This window comes from Chelon labrosus (genome assembly GCF_963514085.1).
Source record: "Chelon labrosus genome assembly, chromosome: 14".
In the NCBI taxonomy this organism is placed as follows: domain Eukaryota; kingdom Metazoa; phylum Chordata; class Actinopteri; order Mugiliformes; family Mugilidae; genus Chelon; species Chelon labrosus.
The window spans coordinates 6632916-6660170 of NC_140347.1; the positions used below are offsets into that span (position 1 = coordinate 6632916).

The 27255-nt window shown below is 39.9% G+C and overlaps 1 protein-coding gene and 2 long non-coding RNA genes across 3 annotated transcripts; all 3 read right to left on the bottom strand.

Annotated features, from left to right (window-relative positions):
- Positions 1-8825: 8825 nt before the first annotated feature.
- LOC311499559 lies at positions 8826-9403 on the bottom strand. Its single transcript, XR_014699451.1, has 3 exons — positions 9373-9403; positions 9101-9157; positions 8826-8901 (listed from the first exon to the last, which is right to left on the bottom strand). It is a non-coding gene; the product is annotated as an uncharacterized lncRNA (long non-coding RNA).
- Positions 9404-9490: 87 nt separating this feature from the next.
- Positions 9491-10218, bottom strand: LOC311499786. Its single transcript, XR_014699468.1, has 3 exons — positions 9880-10218; positions 9662-9769; positions 9491-9566 (listed from the first exon to the last, which is right to left on the bottom strand). It is a non-coding gene; the product is annotated as an uncharacterized lncRNA (long non-coding RNA).
- Positions 10219-16515: 6297 nt separating this feature from the next.
- LOC311499407 (uncharacterized protein) lies at positions 16516-26376 on the bottom strand (the record flags this gene model as incomplete). Its single annotated transcript, XM_084560358.1, has 6 exons — positions 21410-26376; positions 20992-21267; positions 17049-17129; positions 16945-16970; positions 16738-16794; positions 16516-16638 (listed from the first exon to the last, which is right to left on the bottom strand). Exons 1-6 carry the CDS (start codon positions 21612-21614, stop codon positions 16516-16518), a joined length of 768 nt encoding a protein of 255 aa, XP_084416484.1. The 5' UTR covers positions 21615-26376.
- Between the last annotated feature and the right edge of the window lie 879 nt (positions 26377-27255).

A 27255-nucleotide genomic window follows, 5' to 3' on the forward strand; every position in this document is an offset into this window, starting at 1 on the left:
ATACAAAAAAATCAAGATCCAAATTTACAAGAACAAGTCAAAAATCAGGAGAGGACCAACAGACAATGAAATGATGGAAACATCTGGTAAAGTGCACAAAGATATGAATGATGGAGCAGTTGTATAAACACTGAGCTGACTAAGATGTGATCATTTTGCAAGAAATGGGATGGACCCAAATGCAGGAGACATAGTTGGAAGTAGTAAAAGTCAATTTAATAAACTTTTCTCGTTGGACAAAAAGCCCTGCAGAGAAAAGCAGGTTACATCTGAAGTCCAGCAAAAAGCCAAACAACAATGAGAGCACAACACGTTATCGAGAATTGAGTCCAAAAATCTAATACAGTCAAATAAAATCCAAAATCTGAAAGTCAAAAGTACAAGGGTAAGGACACTTGAGGAGAATGAATGAAGGAAGGAACGAGGGAGTAACAGGACTATACAGTATATACACAGATAACTAATGGAGATACAAGGCACTGGTGGAACCAATGAGGGAGGAGCAAAGAGATTACCAAAATAAAACAGGAAACACAAATCAAACACATGACTCAGATCATTACATAATGAGGGAGGTGGATACAGGTGAGTAGAGAGATGAGGAAGATGAGGTGATGGAAATAGGTGAGAAAGAATGGAGGAGAGAGGCTGGTGAGGAATATATGGTAAGATGATGTTGAAGTTGTTGATCAGAGGAGGAAGGCTCAAACTTCATCATCTTCATCATCACACACCTGGAAAAAACAAAAGTGGAACTGATCTTTAAGCATCCAACACTCTAATAACTCCACAATGTAAAGATACCAGTGACATTAAACTAGAGTCATTTGGTAAATATTTTTAATCCAGGTTCATCCAGACTTCTTGTTCATATATTCATCATCTCACCTTCAGTTCTTGTCCAGATGTTGACGGCCACAACAGCTGTTGAGAGTGCTGCTAAACCCACAGCCACAATGATGAACCTCCACCAGCCTGGAAGACAATGAAGACAGGAAAACATGTTTCAGCTGCAGCTTTCTGTTCTCTGTGAAAGAGACGACTGTGGAAGGAGAGAAATACATGTGTGTATTGAGGAAAGAGAAACAGAAACATGGTGACACTTTACACTGGGATTTTGTTGAGGGTTCCTTGGTTGCAGACTCTTTTGCTGTTGTGCGTACAAATGCTGGTGTTGTTGTTTCCTCAACTGAACAAAAGAAAACAACTCAAACTACTCATTAAGAACTGTTGTATAAATGGAGCTTTAATAATTTAACATCTCATATAAATCTCAGTTTGTTTCTCACCTGATGGACGACGGCTGAAGGTAAAAAGCTGAACTTCATTAGTCTCTGTCGTTACTTGACACTTAAAAAGTTCATACCTTGATGTGTAACTGTAATGAGAAGTCAGAAACTTGACAGAAGCAGAGCAGGAAGACTGTGATGTTATTACATCCTTGTTATCTTTGTCCACATCTTGATTTCTGTACAGCCACTTCACAGAATGTCTACATGGTTCATTTGTCCACACAGAGCAGTATAAAGTCACTTGCTCAGGTTCATTGTGTTCAGTCACTGGTGAAGATGGATTGGAAGAGAAAGACAAAGTTAGTCAGATTAACTTCATTATTCTAATCAGAATTATTGTCATGTTTCAGTGTGTTGTTCTAATGAGACACTTTCAGATGAAAACATTATGATAGAAATACTCACTGGTTACAACAGACAGATCAACCACAGCATCTGGACCTTGTTGTTGTCCTGATTTGTTGAACTGTCTGCAGGTGTAACGACCAGCATCCTCAACTGTGACCTTCTTTATAACCAGAGAACAGTTTGTTGTAACACTCAGTCTGTCTGATTTAGATCTGATCTGTCCAAGATTAACCAGCTCTACTGCTGCTGTTATTCCTGAACAACCAGGTAGTACTGTCACAGTTACGATGATCATCAACCACATTCTCACAAGACAAAGTGACGTCATCTCCATCTCTGACAGTGTAGTAGAGGTGAAGCTGTCTGCTTAGTGCTCCTGAGAATATGACAGAGAAACAAACATGTTTCTATTAATGTCAGAGTGACGATCATTTCAGATACAACACAACGATTGTATTCGTATGTTCCTCATCCCTGACTGTCAAGACTCAACTAACCTCAGAGACAACACATAACACTGTAACATCTGTTAAACATATGTCATCTTTACTTGTAAACTGAGGCATGAGCATCAAAAATCAACAAGCCCTCCAACGTATACGACCATATAGATCGTGTGTACATGCTCTCGAATACGACCCATGGGAGCGTTTCTTGTAATAGCGCTCCTACCGGTAACAGGAGAGTATTGCGGATGGCAGGGATTAATCCACTACATCGGTATGTCATAGTTGGATGAATTAAGGTAAGTACAGCAAATGTGTTTAATTAACATTTGAGAACAATATAACATGTTGTCAGCTCGTTTTAATGTTGTTTCGCCGTCTAGTATACTATCTAGAATTACTACGGGGGATAAAATTAACGTTATAGGAGCTAATGTTACATTAAAACAACGCTTGCTAAACGCTAGCTAGCATTATAACAGCTATGTAAATATGACTTCCAGAAGACGTCAGGACATGCACAGGTGAAAGCCTGGAATGGAAAAGGACAGACAGATAAGACAGGTGTCCATTGGTGTCTGTAAGCCGATTTTCAAATGCTATTATCATACTTTACATACTTAACTTACCAATCACAGTATCTATTGTTCTGAAGAGAAAGCGTGTATTGAAGTAGTTAAGTAATATATTAATTTATAACTGCCCTATGTCTGAAATCAGGCATGGTCCCTGAGAACCTGAGGCCCTCTTGACAGGTCAGAGTGATCATTGGATCATTTAAAAGTGTGTCATCAGTAATTTTATTATCACTATATGAATACCTGTCAAACTGTTTCAGTGAGAACAGTCTCATTCTAGCCTTCTCTTAACCCATAGCCTGCATCACTGTTTGATTGGCCATGATTTCTACAAAGGAACATAACATGCATATAATAGTAAGATACTGACTGGAAAATAAGGGGTAAACATGAAGTTAAACAGACAGGTAGCTCCTTGATTAGACAGTTTTGCTGATGTCATCCAGCATCAAAAGGACTTAAAGTCAAATTTAATTTTATTTATATAGCCCGAAATCAGATCAATTCAATTTGTCCCAGGGGGTTTACAATCTATACAGTATGTGACATCCTCTGTCCTTAGACCCTCAATTTCACTAAGGAACAACTACTATGATTTGTGTTGGGAAACCAAATTCTAAAATTATAAGTTTCTGCAGTACATTATATTTCTGATGTTAGAAGCATTATGTGTAATGTTATACTGCAAATTGAAAACATGATATGTTTGTACCTTGCAGGTGCCTGACTACATAGTATGTACGTTGTGTTCAATTATGGACTTGTTTCTTTTTTAATAATTAATTTTTATTGTTTGATTCAGACTGGTATTTAATTGATGACAAGAGTGAAAATCAGTTATTATATATTCTTTGATATAACTGCTTTATGATCTGTTTTGCTTGATCTTTGAGGAGGCAGGCTACATGAATGATAAATGTTAATGTCTGGTAATGTTTTAAAATAAAATACTTGCCACCTGTCTCTGTCTGTGTTCATTTCCATTCAATTCAGTTTCATGATTGTTTACAGTTTATAAATTAGCAGCCTGAATAGGTTTGTTTTCATTAAAAAAGGGTGAGGGGTTAACAGACAACTTCATCCAATCACACCCATTACAGTAGCTTAGCCAGCATAAAAGACAAGACCATGTCATCGAGAAGTACATTCTTACCCATCAGCTGAATTTTTTTGCTTATATTGCTTGTTAATCACTCAGAGTTGATTTAGTTTTGATTAACATTTATTGTTAAAGGCATAAGCCGTGAACCAGTAGTTCCACTATAGGTGAGGATAGAAGTTACAATATTCTGAAATCAAGGAATGCCCCTGTCGCATATCCACATTAGTGTTTTGTTGAAATGCTGTTTTTTCATTGAAACACAGAGACGTCAGAAATTACCTATTGGACATCATAACAACGGTCTGTGTAACTGATTTACTCAAAGTCCCTTGACAAATAGCTGTTGTGATGTTAGTTTTCACACAGGTTCGTTTATGTGAAAATATTATGTAGCTTTGCTGTAGCTTGGTTGAGCGGCAGAAATCGAACGCAGCCGATCCACGGCGGACAGCTATAGACAGGAATCGAATGAGTCCAACTACGTCACTAGGCTTTCTGTCGATCTCATAAGCCTTCTTTTAATAATACAGTTTAAAATGTACCAGGTTTAACGAATGCATTGAGTAACACGGCATTAGTAGCATTCACTTTGAGGATGTGGGTAGTATTTTCACACGAATCAGCTCGTTTTCTACCCCGGGATGACGACGGAGGTTGACCGGCCGATCACCTCAGGAGGCCGGCTGCTCGCCTCTGAGATGACCCGCTGCTCCCAGTCGGCTGGTTCCACAGGTGGCGCTTCACTTCTCCGAAAACGTCCGAGCAAACTTCCAAACAGGCGTTATATAAACTGATTACATATTTGGGATCTACACGGTTACTTTGTCGTATGAAAAAATATTAAAACTTAATTAAGTGACGTATTAACAGCTCTAGAGCGGGAATTAAAACAGCTTTTAGCCTGCTTATTACGATGCCGCTAGAGGGCACTAGCGCAGCTAGTCACCCTCAAATGTAACACTGAGTTGTAATTTGGGTGCATGTAAAACGACAACTGTGACCGGAGTGTTGATATTTACTCGACCGCTAGAGGTCGCTTAACTTTGAAACGTAACATTGGTTTTTCGAGGAGGACAGTCTCTCAAAAATACAGACATTTTAATCAACCCGGATTCAACCTCTCTGTCTCTTTTCTCTCTGATTATGTTGTAAGTCTCTAAGTCTTGAGCTTCTTAAACACAAACTTCTTCTTCCTGTAACAACTGAGCTATAACTTCCTCATTATGACTTTCATCTCTCTTTTCTCTCAGCTGCCATTTTTGTATTTCAGGTTCATGCTGATGTTCCTCTTCATGTCCGACTTTGTCATTTCAACACAAACAGAAGTGGTTTTCAGAAACGTTCTGCAGAGACAGATTTCTATCATGGAAAGTCTCAGTCTTTTAAACTAAGAAAAGTAGTAATTGTGTGGTTTTCATTGAAGGTTGGTTAAAAATCAAATGTATATGAATCCTTACCTGTAAACTGAAGCATCAGTATCATCAGTGGCAGTAGTTTAATCCATCTGAATTCATCCATCATGCTTGTTCGTCTTTCTCCGTCTTCCTCCTTCTTATAACTGTCTCACTGTCTAAAATAGTTGTCCTTGTAGAGAGACACAGCGTTGACGCTCTGTGATGTCACTTCCTTGTTTCTGACTGCTAGTCTCTTCCTAGTGTGTGCAGACGGAAGGTATTACCTCTAAGATTATCATTTTATCCAAGGGAGTACTGCAGGGTTTGATTCTGGGACTACTCATATTCATTTTATATATAAAAACACTAAAATGTTCACTTTCATATCGATGAGACTGTGATGTGCAACTCTCCGTCTAAACTAAAGCAGGCTCTTTAGCAGCTACATGAGTCAACACTATGGTGTGACAAGAAAACCACAGAACAAGTGTGCACAAGTGTCCATTCCCACGGTGCATTGGTGGCAGTGACGCCTTAAAAAGAAGAAGAAGACAAACGTGTGAAGATTGTTTGTGCAGATACCTACGTGCAAAGATGCAACTCTTCTCTTAGAGCTATACATCGTTGACTTCCTCTAATGTCACTCTGTTGATAGATTTAAAGACAAGATTGTGCTGACGATGTTGATGTTGATTCAGATTCGTCGTCCTCCACTACTGACCCTTGATGTTTAAGGTGCAACACACTTATAAGATGATATTTTAGTGACATGACACCTTTGGTTCCTCATTGTATGTCTAAAATGTTATTATTAAAGCTGACGGGGAAGTGTTTTGTTCAGAACGTGTGTCCAACAGTAAAAGAGTCTGGATGCTGTCGTCTCTAATAATGACCAGAAAAAAACAAATGTGGACACATTTAAAACTGGTTTAAGGTCTCTTTTCTAGTGTTTGTCTGACGTCTGAGCCAGTTCAGGTTAATGATACTTGTCCTAACTTTGTTTTAATTACATTTGAAACCGACCTGAATTTACTACAGAACACTTCACTCTGAGTTTACACCAGACAGACAGCTCTTCTCCACATGTGGATTCAAACAGTAAGATGTTTATTCAAAAATACAAATAAAACATTATGAAGAAAATGGAAAAAGATGAATGAACACTTTATTTATTTTATTATTTATTTAATTTAATTTAACTGAGCAGACACACTGCAATGACGTTCAGTACTTACATGAGTCCAACAGAGAACACAAGTGTACAGCAACACTGCAGTATAAGTAAATACTAAAGTATAGACTTAGACAGACTTTAATCATCCACAAGGGAAACTGCTTGGTCACAGTTGCTTAGTTGCACATGAAATCATGAGTAAAAAGAAAGATAAAATAAAATAAAAATAAAAATAAAATATGAGTTAAATAAAATAAAATAGCACAACATTGTCTCCAACTCTCTGCCAATAACATAACCAGCCTTTCGGATCAATTTGTTGATCCTACTTATGTCCTTATTGCTGCTGCTACTCCCCCAACAAACAACAGCAAAAGGTAGAAAGTCTCCAGCAACTTGCAGCATACATTAAAAGGCCTGAGCTTCCTCAGGAAGTAGAGTCCACTCAGGCTCTTCTTGTCCACAGCATCACTGTTGTCCCTCCAGTCCAGTCTGTTGTTCATATGGACTCCCAGGTACTTATAGTGGTCCACGACTTCCACCTCCAGGCCCTGGATGGTGATGGGCTCCACTCTTCCTGCTGAAGTCAGTGACCAGTGCCTTGGTATTGTTCACATTCAGGAGTAGGTGGTTTGGCTGGGACCACTCCACAAAGTCTCTGATCAGTGTCCTATACTCCACCTCCTGTCCATCTTTAATACACCCAACCACTGCAGAGTCATCAGAGAACTTCTGCAGAGCTGGACTGGAAATCAGAAGTGTCAAGGGTGAATAGAAATGGAGACAGGACGGTCCCCTGTGGTGCCAACACATTACTGACAACAGTATCAGACAGGGAGGCCGCCAACCGCACAAACTGGGGCCTGTCAGACAAATAATCAGTAATCCAGGAGACAGTGGAGGAGCTGACACCCATCCTGAGCAGCTTCTTACTCATCGGAAAGAGCTGAATAGTGTTGAAAGCACCAGAGAAATCAAAGAACATGATCCTCACAGAGCCCTTCCCACCATCCAGGTGAAAGTGAGGATGTTGCAGCAGGTAAATGACAGCATCATCCACCAACATGAGGCTGATACACAAACTGAAGAGGGTCCAAGACAGGGGCCACCAGGGGTCTCAGCAAAGGCAGGACGAGTCTTTCCAGGACCTTCATGGTGTGTGGCGTCAGTGCAACCGGCACTTTGCAGGATGTTTTCCATAGCACCAGTATCCTCTCCAGCTTCAGACTCAGGTTGATGGGAGCAGGGGGTCCAGTGCTAAATCTATTGAAAAAGACATTCAGCTTGTTGGCTCTGTCTGGGACGTCGTCCTGCTGCTTGGCTTTGATGTTGAAGCCGGTTATCAGCTTCATGCCTCTCCACACGTCTCGGGTGTTGTTCTGCTGGAGCTTGGCCTCCAGCTTCTTCCTGTAGGCATCCTTACACTTCCTCAGCTTGACCTTGAGTTGCCACTGTATCCTCTTCAACTCGTCCCTATCTCCAGATCTGAAGGCCTGCTTCTTCTTGTTCAGCAGATCCTTCAGCTGGCTGGTGATCCAGGGCTTGTTGATAGGATAACAGCGGACAGTCCTTGCAGGGATTGCTGTAGCCTATATAGTATGTATAGTATAAGCAAATACTAAAGCATAGTTAAGGTCCAGATGCTGCAATAAAACTACATATTTATACAGTATGTTACACAGCAGCTCTGAAAGAGGAATCAATATAGAGGAAACACCAAAAATAGAGTTAGTGTTAACCCCAGTGCTGTAGGATTGACCTAACCCTAACTCTTTGGATTCAGGTTACTTTTGGTACTTTAAACATTCATTCATTCATTCATTAATCTTCTGTACCCACTTATTCCTGTTAAGGGTCGCAGGGGTCCACTGGGGCCCATCCCAGCTGCCATCGGGTGAGAGGTGGGGGCACACCCCGGACAGGTTGCCAGTCTATCGCAGGGCCAACACAGAGAGACAGACAACCATTCACATGCACACGCACACCTCCGGCCAATTTAGAATCACCAATTAACCTAACCAGCATGTCTTTGGACGGTGGGAGGAAGCTGGAGTACCCTGAAGAAACCCATGCAGACACAGGGAGAACATGCAAACTCCACACAGAAATAGCTAAATATTCAAGAGTTGTGATTCAGGAACATTTCTTCCGATTTGGATGTGAATTACTTCAAATTAAAGTTGAGTATCAGCACTTTGGTATTATATAATATACACATTATATAAATGAAACTTTGAAATAATTTGGTAAACAGATAAACTGTATCCCATCCAATAAGAAAACTGATAATTACACTTTATGTTATCTCTTAATTGTTTGGGAAATTGATGGTTGCGTAGAGGGGATCAACTGAGGAAGCTTTCACAGTGCTGTAGGTCACTGCATCACCTTCATCATCATCGTCAATTTTACGTCCAACCTGGAAACAAACAACACAACAGGATGTGACCTCATACTCGTACCAACACGTAACTAGAATACCCAATCAGACGTCTTACTTTGTCTCTACTGTTGGTGTTCTTGGTGTAGCTGATGGAGGCGTAGGAAACACCATCTTCAGGATCAGCCTACACAGTGAAAACACACTGTTCAGGAACATGTGGATCTATAGAGAGTCACTACTTCTGAACATCAGGTCAAGCCTGTTTTGTTCTGACTTATTTCCTTGGTTTAACTTGTGTTTCTCACATTGTGAAGTGTGTCTCATGTTGTGTGCATGAAGCAGGAGGTTTGTAACTCTGCACTGGGTGTAGTGTGAGATCTCACCATGTCCTGACTGGTTCCTGGTGCAGACTCAGTCTCTGCAGGGTTTGATGTCAGGCCCTGAACAAGAAGAGTCAAAGAACATTTACAGTTCACAGTTCAGTTCATCCAGATGATGCTTAGAAACAGTAGAAGCAACACATCTGTACAGGTTAGGGCATTAGAACACAACAGTCATGTCAACACTACAACACAGTCAGTATTATTTATCTTAATGTATCTTATCTCAGCTATACAATAAGAAGAATTTGTCATAAAATAGTTGTTAAACTCACAACATCTTCATTTGCTGGTGTGTTGTTCCCTGAAAAGATAAAATAAGTAGGAGGTTATATAGTCTTTGTTAAGTTATGTAATATATTTAAGTTTCATGTGTAAATTCTCTCACCTTTACTTCTCTTCCATCTGATGACTTTCACAACAATTATTAAGAGGGCGACAAAAACCACAGCCACAATGATGAACACATCTGGAACGGAGATAGAATAATTAAAGGATTAGAAAATCAAATGTGATTCAGAAAGAAAGAAAGAAATGTAAATGGTAAAAATATTGTGTCATCACATATATGTGGTGAGGTGTCCTCTGTTGTTGTTACATCGACTCTTCTGTTTTTCTCAGTTGAATGTTCTGATTCCGTTGGAGCTAATGTTGGTGATGTTGTTTTCTCACCTGAACAAAAGAACCATACAACCTGTCCATTAAAGTTTTGTTCCATTAAAAAAAGAATTAGTTTTCAACAGCTCATAATAATCTCCCCTCGTCACAGATTGAGACGTTACCTTGTACTGTTGTTGAGGGGTCCATGGCTGAAGACTGTGCTGTTGTTTTGCCTTTGGATGTTGCTGGTTTTGTGTCTTTACCTGAGCAAATGAAAACAACTCAAACTACTCATTAAGAACTGTTGTATAAATGGAGCTTTAATAATTTAACATCTCAGATAAATCTCAGTTTGTTTCTCACCTGATGGACGACGGCTGAAGGTAAAAAGCTGAACTTCATTAGTCTCTGTAGTTACTTGACACTTAAAGAGTTTATACCTTGATGTGTAAATGTAATGAGAAGTCAGAAACTTGACAGAAGCAGAGCAGGAAGACTGTGATGTTATTACTTCCTTGTTATCTTTGTTCACATCTTGATTTCTGTACAGCCACTTCACTGAATGTCCACATTGTTCATATGTCCTCACAGAGCAGGTTAAAGTCACCTGATCAGTGCTATTGTGTTCAGTCACTGGTGAAGATGGATTGAAAGAGAAAGACAAAGTTAGTAAGATTAACTTCATTATTCTAATCAGAATTATTGTCATGTTTCAGTGTGTTGTTCTAATGAGACACTTTGAGATGAAAACATTATGATAGAAATACTCACTGGTTACAACAGACAGATAAACCTGAGCATCTTGACCTTGTTGTTGTCCTGATCTGAACTGTCTGCAGGTGTAACGACCAACATCCTCATCTGTGACCTTCTTTATAACCAGAGAACAGTTTGTTGTAACACTCATTCTGTCTGGTTTAGATCTGATCTGTCCAAGATTAACCAGCTCATCTGATGATGTTCTTGAACTGTTGATCCAGGTAGTACTGTCACAGTTACTTTGGCCATCATCAAGCACATTCTCACAAGACAAAGTGACCTCATCTCCATCTCTGACAGTGTAGTAGAGGAGAAGCTGTCTGCTTAGTGCTCCTGAGAATATGACAGAGAAACAAACATGTTTCTATTAATGTCAGAGTGACGATCATTTCAGATACAACACAACGATTGTATTCGTATGTTCCTCATCCCTGACTGTCAAGACTCAACTAACCTCAGAGACAACACATAACATTTTTAAGCATTGGTTAAACAAATGTTTCTATTATACATGTCATTTTGATCCTTACTTGTAAACTGAAGCATCAGCATCAGAAATACAGACATTTTAATCCACCTGGATTTACCTAAATGATAGGTAATATCATTTCTCTCTGTCTCCATTTTCTTTTTACTTCTTGTGTGAGTCTCTAAACACAAACTGTATCTTCTTCCTGTAAGAACTGAGTTCTAACTTCCTCATTATGACTTTCATGTCTCCTTCGGGTCAGCTGTAATTCTTATTTTCATGCTAGCTTGTAATGTTCCTTTTTATGTCTGACTTGATCCAAGTTCACACTGAACCGATGTATGCAGAACTGATCATTTTAAAAGAAGATTCTTTGGGAAATGTACTGTTGAGACAGTGTTCTATGAAGGACAGTGGCAGTGAATAATGAAAAAAATCATTAACAAAACACTTGTTTTTCAGTGAAGGTTAAAACAAACGTATATGTTTCCTTACCTGTAAACTGAAGTGTCAGAATCATCGATAACAGCAGTTTAATCTCCCTGTATTCATCCATCATGCTTGTTCACCGTCCTCTGTGTTTCTTATAACTGCCCTGGAGTCTAACGTTACACTTCTTGTAGAAAGACACAGCATTAACTTCCTGTGATAAGTGTGACGCCACTCCCTTGTGACGACTGCTTGTTTCTTGTTTGGTTATAAGATAAGATAAGATAAGACAAGACAAGATAAGACTTTATTCATCCCCGTGGGGAAATTAGGGCGTTACAGCGGCAGGAAACAACAATGCGAGATGCAGAAGATACAAAAAAATAGAATAGAATAAAAATAGAATACGGCCAACAAATATGTTATGTACAAAAAATATTTACATATTGCATCAAAGAGATTCACAGTGTCTGGTCTGAGTTGAAACAACCAATTTGGATTGAGGAGTTAAGGAGGGGGTTAAATAAATATATATATATACACACACATACATTCATCAATATCATAAATAAAAACAACAACAAACTCCAATAGGAGTTAAATTACCACGTATTGCAACTAGAAGGTGTGAGATGATGGATATATATATATATACTGTACACTGTGTATAAGTCCTGAAAAGAAGCTCAGCAGCTCAGCAGCAGAAGAGCTAGGAAATGCTGATGTTGATTATAATTATTTAGGCAGAGCACAGCAGTCACAACTTTTCTGTCACATTGTTCAATCTCCACATTAATTTCTTGATCAACGATATTTCAACCAATGAATATTAAAGAGGTCAGAAGTCACAGCAGGCTGATAAAGACCCAGTAAAATAAACGTACAAGATGGTCAGTTTACTGCAAGATAGTAACTTATTACAGAGTTCAGTGTGTGCTGGCAGAAGATATTTCTTCTATCTTCATCATTGCATCCAAGGGTGTACCGCAAGGATCAACCCTGGGATCACTTTTATTCATTTGATATACCAAGAGTCTCAAATGAAATATTTCTAAGCTAAAATTCCATTTGTATGCAGATGATACTGAGATATACTGCTCTATGTTTAAACCAAACCAGGGTCTTTGGCAGCTATGTGAGGAAATGTAAGAAAACCATGGTAAGAAGAAGGGAACATTGTGTCCTTTCTCGGCGTGCATTAGTGGGAGTGACGTGTTAAAAAGAAGAAGAGGGCAAATGCTTGAAGATTGTTAGTTAAGATACATGCTGGTGCTCTTCTTCTTTTAGATCTTATTTATAGACTCATGTTCATGTTGATGAGGTGAAAAGTTAGTGACATGATACTTTTGGTTCCTTCTTGTAAGTCTGAAGGGTTTCTCTGAGAAGAAAGGGGAAGTGTTTTGTGCAGAATGTGAGTACAGTACAGCAGTGACAGTAACATGATGTTGCAGCTTCTAATAATGACCATAGAAACGTTAGATGAACAAAAGGTTTATCTAACACATTTTCTACTCATTTGCACTGTAGATATTTTTTGCATTCTCCTTGAACATTATGCATGTCATATGTGGATATATACTTTTTCTGTACTTAGACACTTTATACATTTTAGTAGGTTAGTTAGAGCTGCAAAGATCTGCCAGCTGCACCAAGAGATCTGGGCCCTTACAAAGCAGTACAAGGTTGCAGAGGATGAACACAAACCACTAGTTGCAGAGCTTCGGAACATTTTGAGGAAGAAGCTAATGACCCTGCAGAGGGCGGAGAGGGTACTATAGCACTTCTTGTTGAGAGATTCAACGTAGGCTTCCTGTGACAAGTATGATGCCACTTCCTTATAATGACTGCTCGTCTCTTATGTAGTTATAACTGCGTAGGCAGAGCACAACAGTCTGTCTTTTCTGTCACTTTGCACACTCTTTACATTAATTTCTTCATGGATACTAGAATCAGCCAATATTAAAGGGGTCAGAAGTCACAAAATGATGATAAAGACCCAGTAAAATGACTGTGGAGGATGGTCAAAAGATGACAACACTAACTTACTAAACAGAAATCAGGCAGACTTAAATGTGTCAAGACTTCTATTTTCCTTATTGTATCCAGGAGTGTACCCCAGGGATCAATCCTGGGACCACTCCTATTCATTTTACATACCAATAGATTCAACTAAAGCATTTCTGATATAAAATTCCACCTTTACACAGATGATACTGTGATATTCTTCTCTGTGTCTAAACCAAACCAGACTCTTTAGCTCATTTGAGGCAGTGAAGTGTTTGATGTCTCAAAGGGAAGATGAGCACAAATGTGTGAAGACTGTTAATTGATGAATGCTTATGGTGATAAAACTCGACTTGTTTTCCAAATTTAATTTATATAATAATTCTGGATGTTTTTATTTCTAATGACAACCAGATAAACACAACAAACTCAAACAGTTAACATATTTAGAAATTCATTTGTGCAGTAGATCATTTGACTACCCCCTGAACTTTATATATTAGTTATTTCTATCAGTTCAGTTTGAGTACATTTCTGTATTTAGAGACATTTTCGAGCTCATCGTGATCAAAATGAGGGATGTTTATCGTTATTCATAAAAAAAATATCCACCTTCCATTCTGAATGCAGTGACTCTGTTACTGCATGAGAATGAAATGAGCTGGAATTTACTGTTCCAGCCAGGTAAAAGCCACTTCTACTTTATTTAAATTCACTTATAAGGCAGACAGATGAGGCAGAAACAATCACGTTAGAGATTAACAGGCAGAGGTCAGATATCAGGAGAGGACAAACCGAATATGAAATGATGGAAACATCTGGTGAAGGGAACAAAGACAATCTGGTGGAGAATAGATGATGGTGAGGAAGGAAGATGAGGTGATGGAAAAAGATGGGAAACAGGACAGATGTGAAAAGTTGGCATCAAATGAATAAATCACATACACCGATCAGCCACAACATTATGACAGGAGAAGTAAATAACATTTAAACCATCTTGAGACAATCCATTGTTCTGCTGGGAAACTTTTGGACCTGGCATTCATTCATGTGGATGTTACTTAGACATGTAGCACCCACCTAGACCAGACCAGGCACCCCCACCCCATAGCAATGACACTCCTTGATGGCAGCAGCCATCCCCAGCAGGATGCAGCCACAAAAATGCTTTAGGAACAACTCAAAAAAAAACATGAAGAACAGCACAAGGTGTTGACCTGGCCTCCAAATTCACTAGATCCCAAACTGATCAAGTATCTGTGGGATGATCCACAGAGGCCCCTGTGGGGCCCCAGCAAACAAATCCATGTGCTTTTTGGTGTATATACAGTATATACATCAATCAGCCACAACATTAAAACCACTGACAGGTGAAGTAAATGACATTGACGATCTTGTGACAGTTCAGTGTTCTGCTGGGAATCTTTTAGACTTGGCATTCATTCATGTGGATGTTACTTAGACATGTAGCACCCACCTAGACCAGACACCCCCACCCCATAGCAATGACACTCCTTGATGGCAGCAGCCATTCCCAGCAGGATGCAGCCTGACACAGGCACACAAACAAAAACACTTTAGGAACAACTAAAAAACAAACATGAAGAACAGCACAAGGTGTTGACCTGGCCTCCAAATTCACTAGATCCCAAACTGATCAAGTATCTATGGGATGATCCACAGAGGCCCCTCCCCTCAAAGGCCCTCTCACTAACAACATTCTGTTGCCAGACACCACAAGACACCCTCAGAAAGCCCATGTCTTCACACAAGGGAGACCTACACAATATTAGGAAGGTGGTCATAATATTATGACTGATCAGTGTATACATATTTAAATTTCAGGAAAAACTGGGCTGAGTCTCAGATTTACTTTGGCCATATTCACATCCAAATTGGAGGAACGGAGTAGGAATTACAACCATATTTTACACACAGTCACCAATGTTCAGAGGCTCAGTTGTAATTAGAAGTCATGCCTGCCCTTCAACTAGGTTTACTGATAATGTGGTTTGCTTTTGATCGTGACCCGTTCCAACTGACATCTTTTTTTTATACTTTTTGTCTTTTTCCAAACAACACTCTGGTTTCACATGTTCAATGGATGCTGCTCCATGACTGCTCTGTCTTTTTTTAGATGTTGGTCTTTCTACTCTTGAGATTTGAGAATGTTTTGCATCTTCTGGTGAACCCAGAATATTTGCTCTCATGAAAGCTTCTGTTTATAGTTTTGGATAATGATGATGATGCCTTACCTTCTGTAGAGTGTTCTTCACTTAGCTGGATGTTGTGAAGGGTTTTTTCTTTCAACCAAAGCTCAGTTGAACACACGGGTTCGCAGCAACATGTTAATCTCCAGACAGTTTACTTGCTTAAGTGATGATGAAATCATCTCACGCCCGTCCATGACAGCCTTTTGAGTCAAAGAGCTGAACTAATCCAAAATGTGCCAGTGTCCAATAGCCAGTTGTCTTGTGATTGATGTCACCTGGTTCCAAGTGGTGCTAATTCCAGAGAACCTCCCTGATTGGCCACAGGAATCAGGTGAAAGTGTGTAAAGGGTAATAGAAGATACCAAATGGGTTGGTCTGCTTTTCATTCTCACGGGAAATGGAGGAAGGTTAAAGTTTGAGAAGATCCTTCTAAATGAGATCTTTCTGAAGTGTTGGATGTATTGTTCTCATTCTTGTAGCATTTAAATAAATACTTGTTTTCTGCAAAGTACAACACCTGCATGCTGGCCCATCCTTCCTTCCACACAACCTCCCATTGGCAAGTGTGACATATGGACCTACCTCTAGAAACATGGCTTAAGGAAATAAAAAATTATAAAATCACACAACTGGGAAAATTTCTATCCTAATGATTACCTTCTCACCATGCCCTGTCTCTCCTATCCAATAAAATGGTAGATACAGTAGTTATTATAGTAGTTAAAAAAACACAACCAATCAGAGTAAAATAAGTGGAATGATCTGAGCTGTAACTGATAGCAACACAGTCTCTTATTTGTTCTGTTCGTTAATGGTGGCGTAGAGGTTGCTGGGATTATCAGAGGCTCCTGCAGAAGAGGAAGAAACTTTCACAGTGCTGTAGGTTACTGCATCATCTTCATCATCATCATTACCCAGAGCCTGGAAATCAACAAACAACACAGTCAGTTACAAAGAGTAGCAAATGGAAGTTTGCATTGAGTTTGACCAATCAGTACCTGGGCTTTACTGTTGGTCTTCTTGGAGTAGTTGATGGAGGCGTAGGTCACAGCGTCTTCAGTAGCTGGCTACACAGTGGAGAGAACAGAATGACAGCTCAGTAACATGTGAAATGCTGGTTCTACATTTCAGAGAACAAATAATACTGAGAAACTTTGTGATCTTACAGAGTCCTGACTGGTCTCTGGGGCAGACTGAGTCTCGGCTGGGTTTAAGATGAGTCCCTGAAACAAACACACAGTCAAAAATAGATTATTTGAAGTTAAATTAAACATCATTTCTGATTCAGAGAAAAAAAATCAGGGGTAACTGCAAGAAAAGAGTTGGATGAACACAAGTTAAAAGCATATGTGATGGATGAGTTGTAAACTCACAGTGTTTTCATTCCTCTTCTTTCGTCCTGTAAAAGAGAAATCTAACTTTAGCTTCAACAGTAAATCGTCCTGCTCATAAACGTTTCACCCTTGAATGCTCTCACCTTTCTTCCATGCGACAGCTGCAAGAACCATCATTATAAGCGCTGCTAAACCTGTGGCCACTTTGACAAACACCCACCATCCTGCAGAGAGAGAAACCATGAACAACATTCAGACTGCTGACATCAAGGACAAAAAACACGCTCTACAACCACAGCAACAATGTCAACTAATAGAACACAACAGAACTGAACATAAACCCATGAGCTTATCAATACTGTGTGCTGCAGGTATGTTTAGACTATATAAATCAGCATCAATAGCATTTAATAGTACTTCACAGCATGTAAGATAATGTAGCCGGGATAAAAACAAAAAACGCAGTATATCTCCTTAGCATTTTCCATGTACTGCAGCTAAAGGTCTAATAACTTTATCAAATAGTTGATGTTCGACCTCCTTCTCTCTGTCACCACAGGACGTTTGGTGAAGTTGTTAACTGACTGTTGTCCAGAGGATTTGGACCGTTCCTCTGCTAGCTTTAGCAGGGCTCTCAAGTGTCACGCATTGAGCGTGACAGTCACTCATTTCGGTCTTTTGTCACGCACTCCCGCCACACATTGAATTTCTCACGCAGAAAAAATATTTATAATATATTTAATATGCCGCAGCGCCCAAAATTTCTCTGGTCGCGCCTCTCTCACTATGGAACCGGCAGAAAGTGTGTGCAGTGAGAGATCGTCAGGTGTGCCGTGGCAAATTATCCAGTTTCACCTAATTGATCTAAAAATATTGGCCTGTATTCCATTAGCGGCCGGGTCTCGCTGTCAGCGGAGGTAAATAAAGGCCGGTCTCTAATAGCGGCCTGGGCTATTATTAGAACCATCTCGGCGGGTCAGGATTTCAGCGGCACGGTGTGGGAGGATCCCCTCAGCGGGACCTCTCCCCGGCGTCGGCCGGCCATCGCCGGGCGCATTTCCTCCGTGGCGGTGCGCGGCCTGTAAGTGCTCGGGGCGAAGGTGGCTCGACGGCTCCGGCCGCGAGCTTTACAGAGACCCCCCGCATCTCACTTCACCGCTTCCCTGGGGTCGTGGAATCAGTGCTCACTGCGCCCTCTCTCCCTGCGGGGAGGGACGGGTCCCACTCGCTCCCGGCGCGACTGCCGACCTGCAGCGGACTCACTGTCCTCAGTGCGCTCCGACCGCGTCGCGCCGCTCATTTGTTGTTAATGTTCTGTATGCATACCATGTTATGGTAACTGTACGTTTTTAATAAATGAACCTAGTATTTTAAAGGTTCAAATAGACACAAAATCTTGTTTTTATTCATTCTACTCGTAGTTCGTTTTGCTCAAATAGAAATTAAGGCCTGCCTCTAATTCTGGCCTCCTTCCAATAAAGGCCTGGACCGCTATGGGCTTGAGTAAAATAAAGGCCCGGCCCTGTATTAGAGGAAATACGGTATAAGACTTTTTTCTTTGTGTTTATTTGATTCATATTTACGGAGCCCCTAAAGGGACATGGGTAAAAAAAAAAAATGAAACGTTTCTCGTGCGCACGAGAAAGTATCTCGTGAGCACGAGAAAGTATGTCGTGAGCACGAGAACGTATCTCGTGAGCACGCGAAAGTATCTCGTGCTCACGAGAAAGTATCTCGTGAGCACGAGAAACCTTAAGTTAAGCACTTCCTGTGCGTATGCCTAGGCTCATTAACAAGGGCGGACTGGCGTACGGGGACACCGGGGATTTCCCCGGTGGGCCGGTGGGCCTGTGGGCCGGGCCATGAGAAACATAAATAAAGGGGGGGGAAAGTCTATCGACACTGACTGTCTATACCAGGGTGGGCAATTATTTTTCCCATAACTGTATCAGGCGAGATAATATTTTCTATCTATCAGAACTGACCCGCAGGTGTTTTGCGTGCATCAGGCAGGTACGTCAATTAGCTCCTCCTCCCAACTTTATTGACAAACTTGTCAGAGTCTCTTGGTTGCCTTGGCAACCGCTCCGCGTATCGGTACAGCAGCGCGGCGCTCTGTGTTAACGGAGATTCTGACACAAAGACGTAGTAGCTCTACCAGTTAGCAGCGTTACTACGTCTTTGTAACCAGTTAGCAGACAACGGGCTAAATCTGTTAGCCTACTCTTCCACAGTAGCACACACGGCTAACAGAAAACTTACTAAAAATGCCAAAACCACTGCAGTTAGTCTGTTAATATACATAACATACAGACACACTGAAAGTTGCGATAGACTTTTTCCCCCCTTTATTTTTATGTTTCTCATGGTCCGGCCCACAGGCCCACCAGCCCACCGGGGAAATCCCCGGTGTCCCCGTACGCCAGTCCGCCCTTGTTAATGAGCCTAGAGGCATACGCACAGGAAGTGCTTAACTTAAGGTTTCTCGTGCTCACGAGATACTTTCTCGTGAGCACGAGATACTTTCGCGTGCTCACGAGATACGTTCTCGTGCTCACGAGATACTTTCTCGTGCGCACGAGAAAGTATGTCATTGACAAACCTACCTCATTGACAAACCTACTTTCTCGTGCTCACGACATACTTTCTCGTGCGCACGAGATACTTTCGCGTGCTCACGAGATACTTTCGAATGACGCTTCCGCTCGTTGAGATGCTTTCTCGTGAGCACGAGAAACGTTTCATTTTTTTTTTTTTTACCCATGTCCCTTTAGGGGCTCCGTACATATTCAAGACAGTTTGACAAGAATGACTTTATATTGTTACTTTAGGCTACAGAGCTTCATTTTTTTAACGTTTTCGGTTGGTGGTGTGCCTTGTGATTTTTTCAATGAAAAAATGTACCTTGGCTCAAAAAAGGTTGAAAAACACTGACTTACGCGAATGACGCTTCCGCTCGTTGCTACAGCAACCTATCAGATCGGTGAAGAATGTGGCCCAGTCTGAACAGAACCATATCCGATTTGGACACTTGCTAAAGGCAGTGTGAACAGTCAGCCCTAAAAATGGATATGAGAAGGAATCGGATTTGAATCAGATTCGTCTGCAGTCTGAACGCAGCCTAAGCATCACTTTGAGCACAGAGTAAGTCAACTCCTGTTGTAATGTTACAACAAATTCACAACTTGTTTGACACAAACAATGAGTGTGTGCGATGACGGACGGACGGACGGGTGGGGTGGGGGGGGGGGGGGGGGGTTGGTGGATGTCACTCTTGCCTGTCTTCAAAACTTGAGAGCCCTGCTTTAGTGTTAGCCTTTTCAAATGCACAGCAGGAGTACTTTACTTGTCTTTCAGGACTGACATGTCATGGTAGAATGGGCTTCATCTTTAGTGAAGTATTCCCAGACACTTGATGAACTTCTGCTAGTTTTCTGCAACGACCCACTGGACTCCTCACCTGACTTCTTGGAGGTGTCCATGTTGTTATTGTCACGTGATCAGAGACTTAAAGCGTCATGGCACAGCACTGAAGTCAGTTGACTAGTCAGTACAACCCCTACTGCACAACCCCATGAACAACAACATTCAAAAGTGTTACTCTGTGGAAATGTGCTCATGTTATTGCTTAGTAATTTTAAGGTGCAAAAACTACTTGGTTAATGAAAGATCTTGTTTTCTATGTTAAAACTGGTTAAGGTTCAGCTGTGGTCTTGATTAAAATAAATCAACACTGACCTGTATCTCTGTAGGAAATAAGAACTGAGCTGAGTTCTAATGTCAAAACCCCTGCATGTGGTTGTACTTTGTTGCTCTCGAACAACTTCAATCTCACTTCCTCTTTGTGCTTTTATCACAGTTACTACACTGGCTTGAATGAAAACAGAGGCAGTTTTAGAAAACTTACTGAAGAGACAATGAGTCCTATGAAACACAGTCGTATTACATTTCTATTAGTCTTAATAATTCAGGTGTTGGGTTGGGGTTATGGTTAGGGTTAAGATTAGAGAGACAATTTCATGGTGAAGAAGATACACTAGTGTTGTGTTAAAACTACTGTCACACAAAGTTATCATTTCTTCTCACCTGTTTCTTTACTTGAAGGTTGAATCTTGAATGTAAACTCTGTCACGTTCCCACCATTCGTCACTTGACACTTGAATAACTCATAATTCTTTGACGTGTAGATATGATGAGAGGTTTTGAAGGTCACATTGGCTGAGCAGGAGGATTGTGATGTCTTCAACTCTTCATCATTTTTATCAGTATCCTCATACAGCCATTTCACTGTGAGTGGACAGCTACCATACTTTGACACAGAGCAGGACAAGACGACTGTATCATTGTTCTCATGTTGAGTCACTGAAGAAGATGGAGGTATTGAGAGAGAAAGACAACAAGAGTAAAATGAACTTCATCACTGTGATCATAATTATTGCAATGTTTCACTATGTTGTTCTAACAAGACAGTTTGATCTGGAAACATTATGATGGAAATACTCACTGGTTACAACAGACAGATCAAACTGAACATCTGCACCTTGTTGTTGTCCTGATATGAACTGTCTGCAGATGTAAAGACCAACATCCTCAACTGTGACCTTCTTTATAACCAGAGAACAGTTTGTTGTAACTTTCAGTCTTTCTGATTTAGCTCCAGTGTCTTTGTGAATCTTCCCATATTCGAACAGTGGTGCTGTTGCTTTCATTCCAAAACGGCTGAATATCCATGTTGTTCTGTTATAGTTTTCCTGATGATCTTTTTACATTTCTATACATTTTTCATACACAGATGAGATGTTTTAGTGGTATGACACCTTTGGTTCTTCGTTGTACTTCACATGTGTGGGAGTTTGACAGTAAAAGCGGAAGTATTTTTTGAGATTACATCATCTAATGGCGACCGAATCACTGACGTGTTTAACATCTTAAACTAACGAAGAGGGTGAAGTTAGTAAAAATAAAGATTTCTCGCGGAGGGCCGGTCTCGCGGAGGGCCGAGGAAGGAAGATGGCCGCTTGAGCTCAGAGCTCCGTATTTCCTCAGTGCTTAATATAAGTTTTATACTTTCACCCAGCAGTTTATTACAGCTAATTCTCGCAATCTTGCTACTTTAAACTGTAAGGATCATGCCAGACGAAGGGAGAAATAAAAGAGAAGCAAAGAAAACCAAAGCAAAGAACAAACAAGATGAAGACCAAGACGCCGAGGGCGAGTATGACTTGGCTGACATTATGGCGGAATTAAAAACCCAGCGTCGGGATATTGTTAGCCGCCTGGAAGGTATCGAAAGTCGTCTGGAAAATGTTATTATGGAGGTGACAACAATGAAGGGCGCGTTATCTCAGACAAACGAGGCACTCAATAAACAACATCAGCGCTTAGACGCAGCTGAACAAAGGATCTCAGATCTTGAGGACATTTTGCAAACAACCAATAGAGACTTACATCGAGCCCAAAAGTTGGTTACAACTCTTGAAGCCAAGACGGATGATTTAGAAAACAGAGGAAGGAGGAAGAATTTAGTGTTGTTGGGACTCCCCGAACAATCTGAAAACAAACACCTACTCGAATTCATCCAACAGAAGATACCGGAATGGCTGCATTTACCTATGGATCAAGCGGGCCTATTTGAGATCGAACGCACACATCGCTTAGGCCAACTACAACCTCGTCTAGAACCGGGCAAACCAGAGAATCCATCGAGACCAATTATGATCCGATTCTTGCGGTTTAGAGGTAGTCATATGGTATTCCAGGCAGCGAAAAAGAAGACAACTCCGATACGCGAGGGCAAGGCTGAGCTCATCTTTCGCCAGGATTTGTCAGCAGAAGTTCGCCGCAAACGTAATGAATTCGCTGGAGTGATTGAATATCTCCGTGAGAAGGACATGTTTAGAGGTTTTGCCTATCCACACCGGCTTCGAATTCTACATAAAGGCACTATTGAACTCTTTGATACCCCTTTAGATGCCAAGGCACATATCGACAAGTTGAATAAGCGACATGTTGAAACAGACTCCCCGTCTGATAATTAAAAGATCATCAATCGAGCGGAGGTAAGACAAGCTATTTTCCCCAATTAAAGACTGGCGTAGGCTAACAAATGATGGACAGTCTATTTTTGGACTATTTTTGGACTATAAACAGTAGCGAACCCCGATGCGTTAAAATACTGATATTCACGCCTGCACCGGGTTACTTCCGGAAACAAAGCATGATGTCACAGCGGACTAGTCCACTGGTGGGGTGGGAGAAGGTTCCATGAGAGACTGATTAAGGGAGAATTTGATTCTCCCTACGATTCCTTTTTTTGTTACCCACTCACGAGACCGATCACGAACTGTCACGTCAAACAGAAAAAAGCCTCAGTCTTTTGGGGATCATTATTGTCTCTCGATCTGCCCTCTGCTCTAGGCTATTGTATTCATACAAATGCCTAAATGGGTGAAAATCAAAATAAATGGAATTTACCAGGTATACAAGGGCTTAAGTGTATGAGGGGTTATTTATTTTCTTTTTTACTTAATTACATATTTAATATATTCCCCTCTTTCAGGTTATTGTCTACCTGTGATATTCCTTAATTATTGATGGACAGATCCCCTGTTCATTGAATAGCACTGAGGAAGGGTGCTCCAAGTTGCCAGAGATTTAGGAAGAGATGCCTATGATGCCTATAATGTCTCTTTTCTTTTTCAATCAACTTTTTTCAGTTATGTTATGTGTTCTTTACTTCCTTTGGCCTAATAGAAAATTTCTGGGGTGGGTTAGGGATTTTCCCATAAATGTTTTTGTTCCTTATATTGTACTTTTGGTTTATTCTTTTGGGGTGGGGGTTAGGGATTTTCCTGTTGTCTTTGTTTTTCACATCATATTTGTTTATCTTTTTGGGGCAACAACTAATAGTAATAAAAACAGTAATACAGTTATTTGTTCTCAGCAGTATGTATTAACAGTGATATCCATGTCGAATGGCAGCTAATATGAATGACTTGAATATCATCTCTTGGAATGTTAAAGGTTTGGGTAACCTTTCTAAAAGGATGAAAATACTATCAGTTCTGAAGGACGATAAAGCAGATGTTGTCTTTTTACAAGAAACTTATTTATCTGACTTTGAACACACCAAACTTAAAACAGACTGGGTAGGTCAAGTTTATTTTTCATCATACAAATCTCACAGTAGAGGAACATGCATCTTAATGAATCGAGATGTACATTTTATTTTGGGTAAATTAGTAACAGATCCAAATGGCAGGTTTGTTTTGATTTCAGGCACCCTTAACGGCACTTCAATGACCTTCTTAAACATTTATGCCCCGAACTCAGATGAGCCGTCCTTTATTTCTGACCAGGTCCTATTGTTTAATGAGAATTGTAAAGGGTTGGGTGTCATGGGAGGAGACTTTAATGTAACTTTGTGTTCAAGAGATAAATCCAATCAAGCCAAGGCCTCCAACCCTAAATCTGCTAAGGTCCTTCTCGAACTGAGTGCTGATTGTGGTCTAACTGATGTTTGGCGGGAATTAAACCTCGGTGTCAGAGATTATACTTTTTTTTCAAATGTTCATAATTCTTATTCGCGATTAGATTACTTTTTTGTCCCCTCTAACTATATGTACATGATATCCAAGTGTAGTATAAATCCAATAGTCCTCTCAGACCATTCTAGAATCCACCTACAGATCCAATGCATTAAGAAAAGGTTTATCTCTAGGCGATGGAGATTTAACCCTTCTCTTTTTAAAGATAATGAACTTAAATCAATCATACGTGTGTGGATATCAAATTATATTAAAGAAAACAACGATCCCTCCTTAGAGCCTAATATTATTTGGGAGGCAGCAAAAGCTACATTAAGAGGACTTCTTATCTCATATGTCTCATTTAAAAATCATGAAAAACTTGGTAAAAGAAAAGAAATGGAAAGAGAAGTAATACAAATGGAAAACCTTCATAAAAAAGCACCTACTGAGAACAACTGGAAACAATTAGTTATTGCTAAAGCAAAATTAAACACTATGATATCAGAGGAGATCATACAAAAAATGAATTTTATTAAACAAAAAGATTATGAAATGGGAAATAAACCAGGTAAATTATTAGCCCATCAAATAAAGAAGGAGCAAGCTGAAAAGACTATAAAAGCTATACACTTTAGTGATAATAAAACAACCTATCACCCTGGAGAGATCAACCAAACCTTTTTTAATTTCTATAATAATCTTTACAAATCACAAAGGGGTTACTCTCAACAAAAATTGGAGGATTACCTCAGCAAAATCAAGCTACCTGAAGTCTCAGCTTCAGACCAACACTCCTTAAATTTACCATTTACAGAAGCTGAAATACTGGCTACAATTAATTCAATGTCGTTAAATAAAAGTCCAGGACCAGATGGTTTCTCAGTAGATTTTTATAAAGAGTTTTGGCCTGAGATCCATCCTATATTTATGGCAATGGTGAACAACTTCTGTAAGGAAAAAATACTCCCGCAGACAATGAACTTGGCTTATATTAGTGTTTTACTTAAAGGTGGCAAAGATCCCCTGCAATGCTCATCATACAGGCCTATAAGCCTCCTGGACCACGACTACAAAATTATCACCAAACTTTTAGCTAGAAGGCTGGAGTCAATCCTACCTAAACTAATTAACCCAGACCAGTCAGGCTTTATAAAGGGGAGATATGCAACTGACAACATTAGGAGAACCCTGAATATAATAAACTGTATTAACAATCAGCAGAAGCCCTCTCTTCTGTTATCTTTAGATGCAGAGAAGGCTTTTGACAGGGTTGAGTGGAGCTTTCTCTTTTCTATTCTGGAGAAATTTAAAATGGGTGGTAACTTTATTGATTGGATTAGGAGTATTTATAACAGCCCTAAAGCTGCAATCATAACAAACGGCTATTGCTCAAACTTCTTTGCTTTAACTAGAGGGACCAGGCAGGGGTGCCCTTTGTCACCTTTACTTTTTGCCATGGTGATTGAACCACTGGCTGTATTTGTTAGAGACAACACCAATATCCAAGGTTTCAAGTTTGACGCTAATGAACATAAAATGTCCTTATATGCTGACGACATTCTCTTATATATCACTGATCTGGACAATTCTATTTCTCACCTCCTAAATACAATTAAAGAATTTGGTAACTATTCAGGATATAAGATAAATTTTAACAAGTCCAATGCCCTTTTCCTACACACGATACCAACTGAAGAATTGCTATATTCTAGTGGGTTTAATGCTACACCAAAAGGCTTTAAGTACTTGGGTATATTCATTACTCCAGATTTGGATAACTTAATTAAAGAAAATTACACTCCCCTTTCACTTAAGGTTAAGCTAGAGTTATCAAAGTGGGCCTCTCTGCCATTATCACTCTTGGGCAGAATAAATGTAATTAAAATGAATGTTCTCCCAAGATTTATTTTTCTTTTCCAGATGCTTCCATGCTTTTTATCTACAGAGTTCTTTAATTCAATTAATAGCTGTCTCTCGAGATTTATCTGGAGGAATAAAAAACCTCGGATTAGTCTATTGACTTTAATGAAACCTGAAATTTTGGGAGGTCTGAGTTTACCCAACCTCCAATATTATTTTTGGGCAGCCCAAATAAGGAACCTGATCTCATGGTCAATGGAGAGACATGAATCCATGTGGGTTCAGATGGAATCAAAACCATTCGAACCGCTGCCTCTCATCTCCCTCCTATTTATAAACCACTTTGAAAAGATAAAAAATATGAATAAATGTTTCTCCGTAACCAATACTCTACAAACCTGGAAAGACTGTAGAAAGAAAATGGGCATTATCTTGTGTACCTCCATACATTCTCCAATATTTCAAAATCCAGACTTTAATACCCAAATTACTTTGGTCAATACAGGTCAATGGATAAATTCTGGCATAATACATTTTAAAGATTTGTTAAATCAGAATTTGCAGTTAAAACCATTCATGGATTTATGTTCACAATATGACATTTCCAATAAACATTTTTTTAAATATTTACAGATCCGAAGTGTTACAACCACTCTTATTAAGGAAAAAAAAATTCGGCTTGAGCTATCTGAAATGGAAGACACTTTGTTATCCTCAGACACAATAAAAGGAAAGATTAGTGTATTTTACAATATTCTGATAAGAGAAGGTCAATCCTCTTTCCAATTGTTAAAGAAAATATGGGAGAAGGACCTGGGGAGAACTTTTGAAGATAGTGTATGGTTGAATATCTGTAATAGAATTCATTTCCCATTTACAAGCAATAAAATTAAGGAAGCTAATTTCAAGTTCATCCACAAAACTTACCTAACTCCATTAAAAATGCATAAAATATCAAATG